Raw genomic sequence first — 19,634 nt, forward strand, 5'->3', positions numbered from 1 at the left:
AGAAGAGCAGACATCCTTTTCCGGTTCTCATTCTCAGGGGGAAAGCATTCAGTCTTTCACCATTTAGTTGATGTTAGCTGTAAGTTTTTCCTAGATGCTCTTCATCACAATGAGGATATCTGGTATGCTAAGAGCTTTTATCACTAACAAGCGCTGAATTTTTCCTAAAATTCTTTTTGCATATGTTTTGATATAGTTTTCCTTTTTTAGTCTGTTGATATGGTAAATTACACTGATTGATTTTCAAATAGTTAGCCAATCTGTATTCATCTGTTCATGATGCATTATCCTTTTATATATTGCTGAATTCAATTTGCTAATATTTTGTTAAAGATTTTTACATCTATTTTCATGAGGTAAGTTGGCCAGTACTTTTCTTTTCTTGTAAATTCTTTGTTTGGTTTTCATGTCAGGGTAATGCTGACCTCAAAAAATAAGGTAGGGGGGCTACCCGGTGGTGCAGTGGTTAAGATCGCACATTTTGCTTCGGCGGTCTGGGGTTCGCCAGTTCGGATCCTGGGTGCAGAACTATGCGCTGCTTGTCGAGCCATGCTGTGGCAGGTGTCCCAGACAAAAAGTGGAGGAAGATAGACACGGATGTTAGCTTAGGGCCAGTCTTTCTCAGCAAAAAGAGGAGGATTGGTGGCAGATGTTAGCTCAGGGCTAATCTTCCTCAAAAAAAAAAAAAAAGAAAGAAAAAAGGTGGGAAGTAATCTTTTCCCTTATATTTTCTGAAAAAGTTTGTGTAAGACTGTATTAGTTCTTCCTTAAATATATGATAGAATTAATCAGTGATGCTATCTGGGCCTGGAGTTTTCTTTGTGGGAAACCTTAATTACAAATCCAAATTTCTTTAACAGAAAAATTGCTGTTTTTGTTTTTCCTTAAGTCTCTTTCTATAACTTGTGTATTTCAAGGAATTTGCTCATTTCATCAAATTTATCAAAATTATAGGCATAAAGTTGTTCACAACAGTCTTATTCCCTTTTCTCTCTTTTTAAAAAATTTAAATATTTTTATAATATATTTAGAATATTTAAAAATATATTTAAATATTTTAAGAACATTTTAGACTTCTGGAAAAGTTGTAAAGATAACACAGAGAGTGCCCATATACTCCTCACTTGGTTTCAGTTTCCCCTAATATATTTTATATTACCATGGTATATTTGTCAAAATTAAGAAATCAACATCGGCACAGTATCATTAACTAAACTCCAGACTGTACTGTGATTTTATCAGTTTTTCCATCAATATCCTTTCTTGATCCCAGGATCCAATCCAGAATTCCACACTGCATTTACTTGTCATGTCTCCTTAGTCTCCTCTGGTCTGTGACAGTTCTTTAGTCTTTCCTATGTTTTTTATGACCTTGACAGGTTTGAGAAGTATTGGTCAGGTTATTTTATAGAATGTCCCTCAATTTGAGTGAATCTGAAGTTTCTGCATGATTTGACTGGGTTTTTAGAAAGAATACCATAGAGGTGACATATCCTTCTCATCACATCATATCAGGGTTACATGATATTCACACAACATCACTGGTGATGTTAAACTTGATTACTTGGTTAAGGTAGTGCCTGCCATTTCTCCCCTGAAGTTATTCCTTTTCCATTTACATGCTCTCTTTTTGCAAGTGACTCACTAAGTCCAGCCCACATTCAAGTATATGTGTATGTAGGGGGTGGGGGTTGGGGGGAGATTATGCTCCTTCTCCTAGAGAGGAGAGTATCCATAGACATCATGTGGAATTTTTCTAGAAGGAAGATTTATCTCTTCTCCCCTACCAACTCTCTTTTGATTAGTGTTTGCATGGTATATGTTTTCAATCCTTTTACTTTTCACATCTGACTCTTTATATTTCAAGTGGAATTCTTGTAGATAGCATACAATTCAGTTTTCCTTTTTAATATAATAACGTCTTTTAATTGGAGTATTTAGATCATGTACATTTAATGCAATAATCAATACAGTTGAGTAAGCCTATAGTCCTGCTAACTTGTCTATTTGTTCCACCTGTGTTTGGTTCCTTTATCCTTTCCCCCCCAAATCTTTTGGATCTTCAATATTGGTTTATTAGCTATATATCTGTCTTATTTTTTTCCTTAGTGGCTCCTCTAAGGTTTATAATATACATCTTTAACTTAAAAGTCTACCTTCAAATAATATTATACCAGTTTGCATATAATTTAGGAATCTAAAAATGGCACACTTCCACTCTCCACCCTACCCTATCCCAATAGCACCCTTTGTGCTATTGTTGTCATACATTTTACTTCTGTCTTATAACACAATACATTGGTATTATTTTTACTTTAAATACTCAATTACCTTTTATAGAAATTAAAAATGAGAAAAGAAGTCTCTCATGCTTACCCACATATTTACTATTTCTGGCACTCTTCATTCCATTATTGCCCAAGTTTATCTACAGTATAATTTTTCCTCCATCTGAAGAACTTCCTTTACCATTTCTTGCCATGCAGTTCTGCTGACAATAATTTTTCTCACTTTTTATTTGTCTAAAAAAGTTTAAGTTTTGCTGTCATTTTTAAAGGATATTTTCACCAAATATAGAGCTCTAAGTTGACAAAAATTTTCCTTCCTTACTTTTATGATGTCATTCCATTATCTTCTGGCTTATGTAGTTTCTTACAAGAAGTTTTTTGTCGTTAACTCCTTCTTTTATATAATGTATTTTTTTCACTAATTAATTAGAAGCCTTTCTTTTTATCATAGGTTTTGCATAATTATTATGATGAGCCTTTGTGTAGTTTTGTTTGAGTCTATTATGCTTGAGTTTCATCAAGCTTCTTGGAACTCTAAGTTTACCGTTTTCACCAAAATTGGAAAAAAAAATTGGCTATAATCTCTTTAAATATTTTTTCTGTCTTTCCTCCCCTTCCTCTCCTTCTAGGACTCCAATCACATGTATGTTAGTCCTCTGGATACCGTGTTATGGGTCCTTGAGGTTTTGTTACCCTTTCCCAGTCTTTTCCTTTCTCTGCTTCATACTGGATAGTTTTTATTGCTATGTCTTCAAGTTCACAGATCCTTTATGCTGTGTCTAATGTTCTTTTAATCTTATCAGTGACATAATTTTCATTCCACGTACTATATTTTCCACCTCTAGATGTTTCCTTTCATTCTTTTCGTATCTTCTGTTTCTCTCCTCATTTAGTTCAGGACTTACTTTAAACTCATGAGAATATTTATAAGCTTTATAATATCCATCTTAAGATTCTTGTCTGCTAATTCCATCACATCTGTCATTTCTGAGTTTGTTTCTATCGACTAATTTTTCTCTTGGTTATGGGTTACATTTTTCCTGATTCTCAACATATCCAGTACTTTTGTTAGGATGCTAGATAATTTGAACTTTATGTTGTTGAGTGTTGGATTTCATTGTCTTCTTTTAGAGGGTTGAAGTTTATTTTGACAAGAGGGAGATTAACTTTCTTGCATATTAGGTTGATCCTGATAAAGATTTTTTTTTTTAAAGGAATAGTTTTGTGTAAAACTTTTTACTTAAGTTTAACATACACACATAAAAGTACACACATCATTTGTGGATAGCTTGATGAATTCTTGCCCACGTAACTGGCACTCAGATAAAAACCCATTACCAGCATCTCTGAAGCCCTCTCTTATGCTCCTCAAGGCTTGATTTTAAGCTTTGTTAGGGCAGGTCTGAAATCACCTATATGTTAGAGCTAATTTAGACTACTACACAAAAGCATGGTCTCCTGGGGTCTATATGATTGTCCTGAGTGATCAACAAGATCTCCTTATTCTGGCTAGTCAGGGCTTGAATGATTCATAGTCCATGTGAGCTATACCCCAACATGGGCAGATTAGTCTTCAACAGACTCGTCAAGAGGACCCAATTCAGACTTCTGGAGCTCTTCTGCCAAGTAGCTCCCTTCTGTCTGGTATTCCGACCAACAAATTTAAACTAACTCTCCATCAAACTCAGATCTCTAACTCCTCAACTTAGCGAGACTGTTGGGCTTTGCTGGGGATCCCCCTCCAAGCATCAGGGTCCAGAAAATGCCTCAAGGCAGAAAACAAGGGGGATTGTAGGTCTCATCTCACTTGGCTCCCTTTCTCTCAGGGATCATAGTCCTGTACTGCTTGTTGTCCAATATGTGAAAACACTTGTTTTCATATTTGTCTAGTTTTAATTGTTAATGGTGAGGGGAGAAATCCAGCTCCAATCATTCCATCATGACTAGATGCAGAACAACGGCCTCTTTTAATAAGATTCCTGCATGGACGGCATGTTTTACAAGATTTCATCTACCAAAATAACCCAATTCATATGTCCCTTCCATCCTTCCATCTATGTATTCAGTGGCTGCTAGAGCCCTTGGAAATGAAGATGAATAAAACTTGATTCCTGCTCTCAAAGAACTCATGATTAAAAGGAAAAACCAGAAATGTATAATAAATTATACTGCTGGATGATAAGTATAATTTTATAAGTAATATAAGGGGCTGTGAGGACAAAGAGAAGGATATGGTCAAATCTACTAACAGTTCTCAACACCTATAATATAGAGTTTGAAGCAGCAAGAGGAAAGAGCTAAAGTTATGGGAAAAAAATGGGAGGATCATACCATGAAGGAGGGCCTTGAATGCCATGCTAATCATCATTCACATCCATAATTCATCATCATTAACTACCATTTATAGCACTCACGAGGATATATGTTTTACATATATTATACATATTACATTTAATTCTCACAACAACCTTATGAAGAAACTAAGGCTCAGAGAGCCTATCTAATTTTGCCTAGATCATGATTAGTAAGCAAAGAAACAGGATTTAAACACAGGTCTGTCTCATTCCAAAGTCATTAAAGGAACTTGCCACCTAATCTATGGGCACTAGGAAGTCATAGAAGGATATTTTTGTCTTTAGAAGCTCTGTTTTTTAAAAAATTATGTTCCTTGATGGAATGCTTTTAAGTAGGAGGGAAATATAGTTAAATTTATGTTTTAGAAAGATCACTCTGGTACATGAGGAAGAAGGGCTGGAGTCTGAAGAACCAGTTCAGAGGCTGCTGGAAATAGTGCAGGAGAGAAATAAGAACTTGGGATTAGGTGGTGTCTATAGGGGTGGAGAAAGGATTTGAGAAATGTTTAAGAAGCAGAATCTGGCGGATGCAGTAAACAAACAGCTTTGGCAAAAGGGGAGATTGTGAAATTAACTGTGGACATGCTGATACCCTAAACGTACCTGGTCCTGTGCAGGGGACACAAAGATGCACAGGACATCATTTCTTTTCTCAAGGAATTCATAGCTCATGTAGCCTTACAGAATCAAATCCATGAATTCCACTGAAACACACTAAGTACCTTAGGGACCACATTCCCTTCACATTACTATCTTTGGAATCTTTGATGAGCATAGAGCCTCATTCTGGAAACCACTGCTGTAGAACATTGTCAACCCTGCTACAAACCAGCTTGCAAATGGGAGGTACTTTTCATGCAGGCTGAGGACTGTTACGGTGTGGAAGGAACCAACTTTCCTCTAACTCTGGCTTTAATTATTAAGAACGATTTCATTAAAAACAAATGCAGGTACAATTTATTGATCACCAATAACATGTGAGCACAGTGCCAAGAATCTGATGACCACTACCACCTCATTTCTTTGCCACAACAATCCTAATAATAGGCCTAGGACTCCTCTCTTCTAAGGATGGGAAACTGAGGCTCAGAGAGGGACAATAACTTGCTCAAGTTACTTTGGCTCCCTGAGGCTACCGCACTGATCATTTAAAAGATCTTGGAGAGAGTGATGTCAGTATCATAGTGGAGTAAGCTCTTCCCTTGGACTCTCCCCCCAAAGATAGAATGAAAAGAACACTCATAAACCAGCAGAGGACATTCACGTAACACAAAAGACGTCTGAGAAACCCACACAGCCATACATCTGAAGGTGGAGGCGCTGGATCCCACAGAGGAAATGGAAGGAGGTAAGGGGATCTCCTCTCCCCCCCCTCAATGGCAGCAACCCAGGGTGCAGGACAACGCATGGCTCTGAGAAAAGAGGGGGAAGGGGTGGCTCTGCACAGAAACACCGTCACTCTCTAAGTTCCCTCATAGCCCATGGGAAAATGCCACAAAGAGGTGACTAAGCTATTGTGGGGGTGTCTTCATCAAGCCAACACCCCAGGAGAACAGATAGTGAGAACAGAACAAGAACGCCCCTGGGATTGCACAGGTGAAAGAAAGCACCCCTCCCTCCACCCGGTGATCGAGCTTAGCCAGTTGGCCAGAGCACCCATGCATACCTTAGAAAAGCAGCAGCTATGAGTGAGCAAGCTGGGGATCATGGTGGGCTCAGAATACATAGCTCTTGATTCCCCACCCAGTGGTGGCAGGTGGAAGGTGAGAACAGATACTATCATTATGCAGAGGCACAAATCCATGTCATCCAACAGTATGAAGAAATATATTAATACTCCAGACCAGAAGGAAAATGACAAGCCCCCAGAAATCAATCCTGAAGGAACAGAAATTAATAATCTAAATGACAGAGAATTCAAAGTAGCTATCATTAAAAAATTCAAAGAGTTACAAGAAAATAGATAGACAAGGAAATCAGGAACAAAATTAATGAACAGAGTGAATTCTTCACAAAAGAGATTGAAACTATAAAGAAAAACCAACCAGAAATGTTGGAGATGAAAAACACAATGTATGAGATAAAGAAAAATCTGGATTCTGTGAATAATGGAGCTGATATTATGGAGGAGAGAATTATCAGTCTGGAGGACAGAAATATAGAAATGCTTCAGATGTAGCAGGAGAGAGAACTAAGACTAAAAAGAAATGAAGAAAGTCTCTCAGAAATATTGAACTCAGTTAGGAAATGCAACATAAGGATTATAGGTATTCCAGAGAGAAAAGAGGAGAACGGAGCAGAAAGCCTGTTCAAAGAGATAATAGCTGAGAACTTCCAAAAACTGGGGAAGGAGCTGGAAATACAAGTAAAAGAAGCTAATAGAAATCTTGATTATATCAATGTAAAAAGACCTTCTCCAAAGCATATTAAAACTGTCAAAAGTCAATGACAAAGAAAAAATATTAAAGGCAGCAAGAGAGAAGAAAATAACCTACAAAGGAACTCCCATCAGGCTTTCAGTGTATTTCTGAGCAGAAACCTTACAGGCTAGGAGAAAGTGGAATGATATATTCAAATTTCTAAAAGACAAAAACATTTAGCCAAGAATACTCTATCCAGCAAAAACATCCTTCAGATATGATGGAGAAATAAAAACTTTCCCAGATAAACAAAAGCTAAGGGAGTTCAATGCCACAAGCCACCCTTCCCCAACACAAGAAATGCTCAAGAAGGTCCTCATACCTGAAAAAACAGAGAAAGGGGTTACAAAGCCTTGAGCAAGGAGATAAATAGGTGGACAGAATCAGCAAACTGTAGCTACCAGAACAGGCTGGCAAACAATTAGAACGTTAAAGATAAATGGAAGGAAAACACCAAAAATAAATACAATCTAGTCATTTTAAATAGAAACTCACAACACAAGGTGGAATAAGTTGTGACAATAATAACTTAGAAGGGGAAGAGGGAAGGGATGGAATTGCCTTAGTCTAAGGAAACAGGCTATCAGAAAACAGACGGTGTCATCTACAATATTTTTAATACAAACCTCATGGTAACCACTAAATAAATAATCAGAACAGAGACAAAAATTATAAATAAGGAGAAAACTGAGAAAACCACCATAAAGAACTACCAACCTGAACTGGTAGTCTGAAATACATGGAACAAGAAACAAGGGAAATGCAGAAGAACTGGAAAACAAGTGATAAATGGCAGCATTAAGCCCTCATACATCAACAATCACTCTAAATGTAAAGGGATTGAATTTTTCAATCAAAAGATACAGAGTGGCAGGATGGATTGAAAAACAAGACCCAGCAATACGCTGCTTCAAGGAAACACATCTCAGCTCTAAAGACAAACAGAGGGAAGAGACGGAAGACGATACTCCAAGCTAATGGCAAACAACACAGCAGATGTTGCCATTCTTCTATCAAACAAAGTAGACTTCAAGACAAAAAAGGCAAAGAGAGACAAAGAGGGGCAGTATATAATGATAAAAGGGACCCTCCACCAAGAAGACATAACATTTATAAATATATATGCATCCAACACAGAAGCACCAAGGTACATAAAGCAACTATTAACAAACCTAAATGAGATATTAACAACAATACAATAACAGTAGGGGATCTTAACACCTCACTTACATCAATGGATAGACAATCCAGACAGAAAGTCAACAGGGAAATAGTGGATTTAAATGCAAAACTAGACCAGATGGACTTAATAGATATGTATAGAACACTCCACCCAAAAACAGCAAAGACATATTATCCTCAGTGCAAATGGAACATTCTCAAGGATAGACCATATGTTGGGAAACATGGGAAGCCTCAATAAATTTAAGAAGATTGAAATCATATCAAGTATCTTTTTTGACCATAATGCTATGAAACTAGAAATCAACTACAAGAAAAAAGCTGGGAAAGTGATAAATATGTGGAGACTAAACAACATGCTACTGAACAATCAATGGGTCATTGAAGAAATTAAAGGAGAAATAAAAAAATATCTGGAGACAAACAAAAATGAAAATACACCATACCAACTCATATAGGATGCAGCAAAAGCAGTCCTAAGAAGGAAATTCATAGCAATACAGGCCCACCTTAACAAACAAGAAAGATCTCGAATAAGCAATCTTAAACTACACCTATCAGAATTAGAAAAAGAAGAACAAACAAATCCCAAAGTCAGCAGGAGGAGGGAAATAATAAAAATTAGAGCGGAAATAAATGAAACTGAAACCAAAAAAACAGTAGAAAAGATCAATGAAACTAAGAGCTGGTTCTTTGAGAAGATAAACAAAATTGACAAACCCTTAGCTGGACTCAGAAAAAAAGAGAAGGCTCAAATAAATAAAATCAGAGGAGCTGGCCTGGTGATGTAGTGGTTAAGTTTACATGCTCTGCTTCAGTGGCCCAGGGTTCGCTGGTTCAGATCCTGGTCATGGACCTACATACTGCTCATCAAGCCATGCTGTGGTGGCATTCCACACACAAAACAGAGGAAGACTGGTACAGGTGTTAGCTCAGCAACAATCTTCCTCAAGCAAAAAGAGGAAGATTGACAATAGTTGTTAGCTTAGGGCCAATCTTCCTCACAAAAAAAGAAGAAGAAGAAGAAGAAGCAACCACTGGATACAGTGACTGCTAGAATCTAGCAACATGATGGAGAAAAAATAAAAATAAAATAAAATTAGAAATGAAAATGGAGAAATTACAACAGATACCACAGAAATACAAAGGATCATAAGAGAATAGTAAGAAAAACCATATGCCAACAAATTGGACAACTGGAAGAAATGGATAAATTCTTAGACTCCTATGACCTCCCAAAACTGAATCAAGAAGAAAAAGAGAATCTAAATAGACCAATCACAAGTAAAGAGATCGAAACAGTAATCAAAAACCTCCCAAAAAATAAAATCCAGGACTAGATGGCTTCTCTTGAGAATTCTTTTTTTTTTTTTTCGAGGAAGATTAGCCTTGAGCTAACTACTGCAAGTCCTCCTCCTTTTTGCCGAGGAAGCCTGGCCCTGAGCTAACACCGGCCCATCTTCCTCTACTTTATATGTGGGATGCCACAGCATGGTGTGCCAAGTGGTGCCATGTCCACACCCAGGATCTGAACTGGTGAACCCCAGGCCACCGAGAAGCGGAACATGGGAAGTTAACTGCTGCGCCACCGGGCCGGCCCCTCTCTGGAGAATTCTACCAAACATTCAAAGATGTGACAACTGTCCTTCTCAAACTATTCCAAAAAATTGAAGAAGACGGAATACTTCCTAACACATTTTACAATGCCAACTTGACCCTGATCCCAAAGTGAGACAAGGACAACACAAGGAAGGAAAACTATAGGCCAATATTGCTGATGAACATAGATGCAAAAGTCCTCAACAAAATATTGGCAAACCGAAGACAGCAATACATTAAAAAGATCACACACCATGACCAAATGATGTTTATACCAGGGATGCAGGAATGGTTCAACTTCCGCAAATCAATCAATGTGGTACACCACATTACAAAAATGAAAAATAAAAACCACATGATCATCTCAGTAGACAGAGAGAAAGCATTTGATAGGATCAAGATCCACATCTCAATAAAACAGGTACAGAAGGAAAGCATCTCAACACAATAAAGGCCATACATGACAAACCCACAGCCAACATCATACTTAATGGGGAAAAACTGAAAGCCATCCCTCTGAGAACAGGAACAAGACAAGGGTGCCTGCTCTCGCCACTCTTATTCAACATAGTACTGGAGGTATTGGCCAGAGCAATTAAGCAAGAAAAAGAAATAAAAGGAATCCAAATAGACAATGAAGAAGTGAAACTCTCACTGTTTGCAGATGACACAATTTTATATATAGAAAACCCTAAAGAAACTATTGGAAAACTACCAGGAATAATGAACAACTACAGCAAAGTTGCAGGGTACAAAATCAACTTACAAAAATCAGTTGCATTTCTATACTCTAATAACGAACTAAATGAAAAAGAACTTAAGACTAGAATCCCATTTACAATCATAACCAAAAGAATAAAATATCTAGGAATAAATTTAACCAAGGAGTAGAAAGACCCATACAATGAAAACTATAAGACATTATTGAAAGAAATTGATGATGACATAAAGAAATGGAGAGATATTCCATGCACATGGATTGGAAGAATAGATATAGTTAAAATGTCTGGACTACCTAAAGCAATCTACAGGTTCAATGCAATCCCAATCAGAATCCCAATGACATTCTTCATGGAAATAGAACAAAGAATTCTAAAACTCATATAGGGGAACAAAAGACCCCGAATAGCTGAAGCAATACTGAGAAAACAGAACAAAGCTGGAGGCATGAAATCCCTGCCTTCAAAATATACTACAAAGCTATAGTAATCAAAACAGCATGGTACTGGTACAAAAACAGGCACACAGATCAACGGAACAGAATTGAAAGCCCAGAAATAAAATCACACACCTATGGACAGCTAAGCTTTGACAAAGGAGCCAAGAACACAAAATGGAGAAAGGAAAGTCTCTTCAATAAACGATGCTGGGAAAACTGGACAGCCACATGCAAAAGAATGAAAGTAGCCCATTATCTTTTGCCATACATAAAAATTAACTCAAAATGGATTAGACTTGAAGGTAAGACCTGAAACCATAAAACTCCTGGAAGAAAACATAGGCAGTACACTCTTTGACATTTGTCTTAGAAGGATCTTTTTGAATACCATGTCTATTTGGACAAGAGAAACAAAAAAAATAAACAAATGGGACTTCACCAGACTAAAGAGCTTCTGCAAGGCAAAGGAAACCAGGAACAAAACAAAAAGACAACCTACCAACTGGGAGAAAATATTTGCAAATCCCATATCCAACAAGGGGTTAATCTCCAAAATATATGAACTCATACAAGTCAACAACAAAAAAAGAAACACCCTGATCAAAAAATGGGCAGAGAATACAAACAGAGATTTTTCCAAAGAAGGTATACAGACGGCCAATAGGCACATGAAACGATGTTCAACATCACTAATCACTAGGGAAATGCAAATCAAAACTACACTTAGATATCATCTTATACCCGTCAGAATGGCTATAATAACCAAGACAAAAAATAACAAAGGTGGGAGAGGATATGGAGAAAAGGGAACCCTCATACACTGCTGGTGGGAATGCAAACTGGTTCAGCCACTATGGAAAACAGTATGTAGATTCCTTGAAAAATTAAAAATAGAAATACCACATGACCCAGCTATCCCACTAATGGGTATTTACCCAAAGAACTTGAAATCAACAATTCAAAGAGATTTATGCACCTCTATGTTCACTGCAGCATTATTCACAGTAGCCAAGACGTGGAAGCAACCTAAGTGCCCGTCAACTGATGACTGGATAAAGAAGATGTGGTGTGTATATATATATAGCGTATCGGGAATGGAATATACAATGGAATACTATTCAACTATAAAAAAAGACAAAATCATCCAATTCACAACAACATGGATGTACCTTGATAGTATTATGCTAAGCAAAATAAGCCAGACAGAGAAAGACAAACTCCATATGATTTCACTCATATGTGGAAGACAAACTAACACACGGACAAAGAGAACACTTTAGTGGTTACCAAAGGAGAAAGGACTTAGGGGGTGGGCACAAGGGGTGAAGTGGCACATTTATATGGTGACTGACAAATAATCATGTACAGCTGAAATTTCACAATGTTATAAACTATTATGACCTCAATAAAACCAAAAAAATTAATAAATAAAACTCTAAATAAAAAAAAAAAGACATCTTGGAATGTGCCACCTTCAGGAAGCCTCCATTACCCTCCCCCAAATTTTGTCACACCTGGGCCCTCCTGTGCATGATTCCTATTTTCTTTGTGGCCTCTATTATGCTATACCATGAGATAAATGTCATTTATACACTCTTTCCCCTACTGGAACATGCTCTTTGAAGGAAAGTAGATCTACTTTATCTGTGCTGTTCAATGCCAAGCCGTGGGTCAGAGCACTGCACTTGGGACCCATTAGTCCACTCCAGGGTTTCTGAGCCACCAGTCACTCATCCTGGGCTTCCCCAGGGCCCCCAGCCATTTCTTGCACTTGATACACCTCAGGCTCACTTACCACATTCACTCAGCAGTTGCGAAGTCCATACCTAAGACACCCATGGCTTGAAGGGAGAGCGATTCCACTGAAAGGGAACCAGCGTGGAAACTTCAGATTCCTTGGACCAAAAGAACTCAAATTATAGCCAGGAGACCCTAAGATACCAACGATGTCCCCTGTCCTGACATGACAAACAAGAAACCTCACAGTGTCTGGTACTTCTATTTTTCCTACTTCTGTCATTTCTCTCTGCCTCAGGCGGGGCAGTGTCTATTGAGTGGAGGCAGCACGGGCTTTGGTGTTGTCCAGATTAGGGTCCCAATTTCAGCTCTGACCCAGCCAGCCGTATGATCTGAGGCAAGGCACGTGCTCTGTGAGGTTCTCTCCCTGTGAAAAGCAGAGAACACCTGCTCCATGGGGCTCTCGTGCTAAGGAATGAGATCCTGAATGCAAAGGCACCTAGAGACGCAGGGGTGCTGGGTGGCTCTCCGGAGGGACAGAGTCGGGTTCACTTCTTGGCTCCCCCTCTTTCTAGCTCTGCGGGTAAAGTGAGGATAAGAAAAATACCTTCCTCAGAGTGGTGTGAAGAGGAAATGAGAAATCAATGATGAGTGCTTAGCACATAGTAAGTCAATGAATGGTAGCCATCGTTTAATTATGCTACAAATGGAACATCTTTACGGAGCACAAATGACTCCCCCAAAATCTCAGAGTGAGTAAGAGTAGAGGAGTTTGAAACCCTGTTGCAAGCCTTTCATCAATAAACAGCAGTCTCTTCCCAATGGCTAATCTCCAGGTGTCACGGGTACTCCTGGCAGTAATGGAAGAGCAGTGCCCACCTGCCACAACACAAACCCAGCCCCATATCAGTACACACAGCCAGGAATACTCCTTCCTTCCAGCCTAGAAGCCAGAATAACTTTATAGATCTTCCAGCGGGCAGAGCCATGGAAGTCAAACCAAAACATCAAAACCATACTTCCCAGTGAATCTCAATCCTCCTCATTTGTATGGACGATGGGGGAAGACTGGGTCTACTTCAAATAGCCGCCCATGAGGCAGCTCTGAGTAGCACATGAGACAGGTGTGTGGTCAGATGTTAGCCTGGCAAATGAGGCAGCCAGTTGCTTTTTGCTAAATATAGCCGACATTCTGTCTAGACCTGAGATAACGAAGACAGATTTAGGGGACATGGAACCACATTCAGAGCACTGGCAGCAGATATGCTGCTACATGGGAAATGGCTGTGTTTGATGACGGCCCAGGAAAAAAAGGTACGTGTGAGTGCCCCAAATTGCTCACACTGAAAGCCCTCCACCCACCTTCTGTGGTGTCACTCAGGGGAAGCTGTCCTGCTCTCTGGACATCGTGATGTACTAGAGAGGGATGGCAAGACCCCTGGCTGCCACAGAAAGAAGAGCTGTCTAGACCCTGGGATCACTTCCCAGTTTTCAGATGAAAGTTATGAGGGCAAAACAAGGCTAAAAAAATGAACCACTTCCCACCTGTCTACACTGAGACAAAGGTTCCAGAGGCAGCAGAGAACAAATGCAGTTCTTAGACCCTAGGAGAACCACAGCTGTCCCCCTTCCTCCCCTCCCCAAAGTCATGTTCATTTCCACCACACAAGCTCACAAGAGTCAGAACCTCAAGAGCTCATTACCCACCACGTCATTTGGGAGGCTCTGGAGGTCATCAAAGGGGGTTTCCAGGGTGTTGGTATCCACGTTCAGGATCACGACATCATCCAGGGCCATGTTTCTGACTTTCTGTAAGTAAAAAAAATCCAGAACAGAAAGGCATTGAAGCACCATAAGGAGAGACATTTCCCCTGGCCTTCGCCAGGGAAGAGGAAGAAGAAAAGTGACATATGACAAAGGCTTACTCTGTGGCAGGCCCAATGCTAGGTGATTCACATTTGCTAGGCCATTTAACTGTCATAAAAACCGCGAGCTTATACAATCATCCCCAAGCCCCAGGAGTGGAAAGGGTTTCCCAGAGACATGCCCCAAGTCACACAGATAGGAAGAGAGATCTTTATACCCCAACATTATTTTTTTCCTATACTTTACAATTAAAAAAAAAAAGAAGAAGCTGAGGTCTAAAGCTCTGGCCCCAGGAACTCTGATATACAGCTGGGCTCCTATGACACTCACATTCAATCCACCTCCTCTATTTACTGAAGGCTACTTGCCCATCTCTCTTTTGGATCTTGCCATTCTTGGGTATGGAATATGGCATAGGGCCTAGTGATAACATGTTAACATTTCTCTTAAACATTAAGTAGGACAGTCACACTTTCAATGTGGTTCCATTTTCCATAGAAATCCAGCTAGTGAATCACGGCTCAGAGGCTCTAGCCATAAGACATTATGCTATTGGTACAGTAATAGAAAGAGTAAGGGAGACTCGTGCCTATTAGGTGTTCATGTTTGGTGAGAGAAGGGATGGAGGCACGATGTGGAGAAAAGAAGAGCCCACCCTCTGGGAGCAACTCTCCACAGTCTGTGGAAGAACAAGGTTGTTTGTGACCTGAGGTTTTAATTTCTAATCAAACTATTTACCCACTGCTAGAATCCATCTCCATTTTTCCCCTGCCTACCTATCACTTCCCATCTCATTCAATTCTCTTACCCCATCATATACTAAAGCTCATCCCTTTAGAGTCTAGAACTTCAGAACTGTTGTCTTTATGTCATTTCTCCCTGGTTAAGTAAAAAGATCCTACAATTTGTTGTCCAAACTGGGACACTTGTGGATGTGAAAGGGAGCATGTTATGACAGGGCAACAGGCATAAAATGGGACATAAGATCACCCTATATGCAAGGGAACAATTGCATTATTAGCTATGCTGTGAGCCACTGCATATGACCGTGTAGGTGTGCACTGCCCAAGGACATCCGGCCAGTCAAGTTGGGACTGAAATCTGCCAACTCGTATGCCCATTGAGTGGCATCAGTCAGGGTGGCAGTGAGTAGTAGAAGGGAGGAGAGGCCTTTTCCTAATTCACCCTAGAACACCATATAGGCTAGTACTGGAGCTGGACATCCCAACAGCTGCTAAAGTCTAAGTTTGCTAATGTCTTGGAAACGGACAACTGCAATGCACAAGAAGCCTAGTAGTGCTTGCTCTATGCTTTAGTAACTTTATCACATTTAATTCTTACCAAACTCTGCAAAGCACACATCATTACTCTCATTTTATGTAACTTGAGGAGAATGAGGTTCAGAGAGGTAAGGTAACATAGCACTGGCCATCTCCACAGCCCATACTCTTTGCACTGCACCTTCACCCTCCTTGTCATTAGATACTCTCAGGGAGCCTGACCTCTGCACATTCTTGTCACCCTGAGCTCCAGCATCCCTTTGTCTGCCTGCTTCCCCAGTGGGGAGTGGGCTCCATCAGAGGCTCCTCTGTTTGGCTCTCTACTACATAATAACCAGCACTCAACAAAATCACTGGCCCATGGTAAGTGCTCATTAATATTGGTTGATGTGTGCTCTCTAGGATAGAACTTGGTACCTAAGTAAACATTTTGAGATCCTTCCAGGAGGAGGATAGAGCTATGCTGGTCAAAATACTCTTAGGGCTGAAAAAACAATTCCAGGTGGCGGAATCCTTGAACCCTCCCACTTGACAAGATCAGAAGCTTCCAACTCCTTCTGCTATCGACTTCTCCAGGCCACCAGGGGCTAGTCCACAAAGCCATCAATCAATTCGTGAACATTTCCTAAGTGTGTACTAGGGGCTCAGAGCTGCAGAGGACGGACAAGATACCTCCTTAAAAGTTTATTCTCCCCTCCAAACCCCAACACTCACATTAACTGCCTGCCTTATTTACAGAGTAAAAAGCTCTCAGCAAACAGTACTGATAATAATATAAATCGCTAGTGTTTTACACACTTGTTTTACAAAGCACAATCCCCATTTTACAGATGAGAATATTACGACTCATGGTAAATTGCCCAGGGCTCCTTAGCTGCCTCATTTTTCAATCTAAGAGGTTAAATACCTAGCAGTAAGTTACTACAATAGCCTCAACAACAATCTCTTTCACTTATATCACACTTCAAAGTTCACACAGCACTTTCACACAGATTCTTTCATTTTCAACAATGTAGCTGGAAGAGAGGTATCACCATCCCCATTTCAGAGACAAGAAACTGAGGCTCAGAGAGGTGAAGCAGCTTGCCCCAGGGTATGTGGATACTAATTGGCTTCTTCATCTGTAAAATTGAGGAGGTAACTGTGACCGCCTTCCTTATCCCACCTCCCCCTGGGCTGCTGTGAGGATCAGAGGTAATATGTGCGCAGTGCTGGGCAACAGCAGGACTTATAAATAGTAGCTACTATTATTACTTTCACAATATACACATCAGCTCCAGCCAGTCTGAAAGCTGTAGTGGCAATGGCCTAAGGGCAAAAATCCTCTGGCCCCTTCTTGATAACTGTTGGGCTCTTACTTCAAGGCTGAGACACTAGAAATGACACTGGAGAAGGGGCCATGAGGGGCTACACAACTCCAGGACTCCAGGCCTCGAGGACTGAGCTGAGGGCCACTGCACCCCAGAATAGCCTATTTTGCCTCATCTGACCCTCAGAATAGACCCAAACAGAAGGGGGCAGGGTGCCCGGCCAGTGGAGAGAGGCCTCAGGGTTGAAAGGCCCAGCGAATGGGATGTTGATTCTGGACCAGAATTGGGTGTTGTTTCTGCGTACCCAGCGGGGCCCCAGCAGCACAGACCAGCCCTTGTGGGCTCTCCACGGCTGGGCTGGAACAGGCTTTTGATTTCTTCCCACTCCTGGCTGGAGGACTCACCCGTTAAGCTGTGTGGAGTGTTTACTTTTTCAACAATGGCAGCAAGCTGAAGAAGAGGAAAAAACCTGGCCCTTTTTTCTGACTTAGCAGGCCAGGGTCCTCTTAGTAACCAAAATCCCCGAGCACCAGGCTCCAGGCAGGAGCTGGGTCGCACAGTTTCCTCTTACAGGACAATACTGCTCTCCCGGTGGCAAGGCCTCTTCCAAAAGGCCTGGCGTAGACTCAAGGGCCTTCCTGAAGCTCAGTGTTCCCAAGGAAAGAATCAGGCCAGCTCGGCCGGATGGTGCCTTATCCCTGAAAGGCTCAAGGAAAACAAGGGCAATGAAGAAAGGCAAAAAAGAAAAAAAAAAACACCCTCAAACTGGGGGTGGCGGTGGGAAGTGTTGGTGGAGAAGAAAGCTGGACCGTTACTGGGTGCCAGCCCACTGAATCTTAACCACTCTGTGAAGGAGACACTAGCACCTCCATAACAAGGATGAGGAAATGAGGCTCAGAGATGCCAAATAAACGGCTCAAAATCACACAACTAGTGAGCGGCAGAGCTGACTTTTGAACCAATCTAACTCAAAGGCCTAACTCCTTCTGAAGACATCTCAAATCCAATGGCTCAGCCTTCAGAACAAGCACGTGCGTAGGGCACGCAGTTACACCTGCTGCTTCTTACACAAAATATCACCTGCCTCCTATATCATAAAAATTACATACGCCTCCAGTAAAAATAATGGGAAAGACAGAAAAGTTCAAAGAAGAAAATTACAGTTACCTGAATCCCTCCATTTGGAGATAACATTTTGGTGTATTTTCCTCCATATCCCTTCGCTCCAATCCCTACTTTTTAAAACACAGATGAAAAAATTCTTAATGTTTCTTTCTGATTTTCTCACTTATTACAACATAAGCAATGCTCCACTTCATTAAAAGCTTTGTAAAGATCATTACTAATTGCTACAAAATGTTCCACTTCATGGAAACCAACCTAACCAAGCCCCTTTTGTTGGCAGTTATTTCCAGTTTTTAAGAAATTATCATATATACTATTTTTGTGAAATCTATAGGCAAAAAGCTTTGTGCTTTAGAATGGATTCCTAGAAGTGGAATTTACTTTCCACTTCTTAAAAAGTGTCCCTTTCAAATTCGACTTCGAGAGAGACATCTTTACTTCCAATTATTTTAAAGTCATTTTATCCACAGCTTGTGTTTCCTACTCTAAGTGAAGAAAAATCAGCAAAGACACGAGCAGATGTCAAAATAGTCCTCCAAAAATCCTACCCAATTAAAACGCTTACTAGTACCGCAGCACACCGAGACAGCTCTCCGGTAGCTTGTCCCACCAACACATTCCCTCTCTTTTTAGTTACAACATATGCCAAAGCTCCTGCCAGCTGCAAACCCTCCCCCCACCAGACTCTATAGGCTTTTTCTCAGAATGAAAAAAAAAAATACTGACATGCACACCGGCTTTCCAAATGGCATTTCTTGCACAGAGAAACACACGAAAATGGCATCTTCCCATAAATATTGTTAATCAAAAATGTCTTTCCCTTTATGCTTTGTCAGAGACAGACTTAGCCTGACCCCTGCCTTTCAGGACAGAGAAGGGAAAAATCATAGTAAGGGAGGTGTCAGGGGCAGCTGAGAGGAGACGGGCTCCAGTAGAAGCTTCACCTCGGGACCACCCCTGACCATGTGGGCTGCCTTAGGCAATTCACCCAACCTCCTAAATCCTCCAGGTTTTCATCTGTGAAATGGGGATCATGACAGTACCTGCCACAGAGTCTCGTGAGGATTAGGTAAAGGGATGTATGTAAAGGAGTTAGCATGATTCCCAGGACATCCATAATAGGCATTCAACAGAACAGTGGCTCTCTTGCCTGTCTGTCTCCTCTCCTTGGATGGTTCCTGAGAACGCAGCTGAGCCTGCCTAACCTCATTCCCCAGGTAGCAGTAAGCATGCCTTTCCTCACGCTCCCCTGTGGTTTATTGCCACAAGCAAAATAAGAAGTCAGTCTAGAGTTATTTATACAGGGACTGGATT

The 19,634-nt window shown here is 40.5% G+C and overlaps 1 protein-coding gene across 26 annotated transcripts in view; it reads right to left on the reverse strand.

Annotated features, from left to right (window-relative positions):
* Positions 1 to 19,634, reverse strand: part of DENND1A (DENN domain containing 1A) — a 514,434-nt gene that overhangs the window by 179,179 nt on the left and 315,621 nt on the right. For all 26 annotated transcript variants that reach the window (XM_070251752.1, XM_070251736.1, XM_070251739.1 and 23 more), the window contains one exon: positions 14,447 to 14,548. In XM_070251752.1, coding sequence (XP_070107853.1) covers positions 14,447 to 14,548 — 102 coding nt within the window. The remainder of the gene's footprint in view (positions 1 to 14,446; positions 14,549 to 19,634) is intronic.

The sequence above is a fragment of the Equus caballus genome, chromosome 25 (assembly GCF_041296265.1).
Source record: "Equus caballus isolate H_3958 breed thoroughbred chromosome 25, TB-T2T, whole genome shotgun sequence".
Lineage (NCBI taxonomy): Eukaryota > Metazoa > Chordata > Mammalia > Perissodactyla > Equidae > Equus > Equus caballus.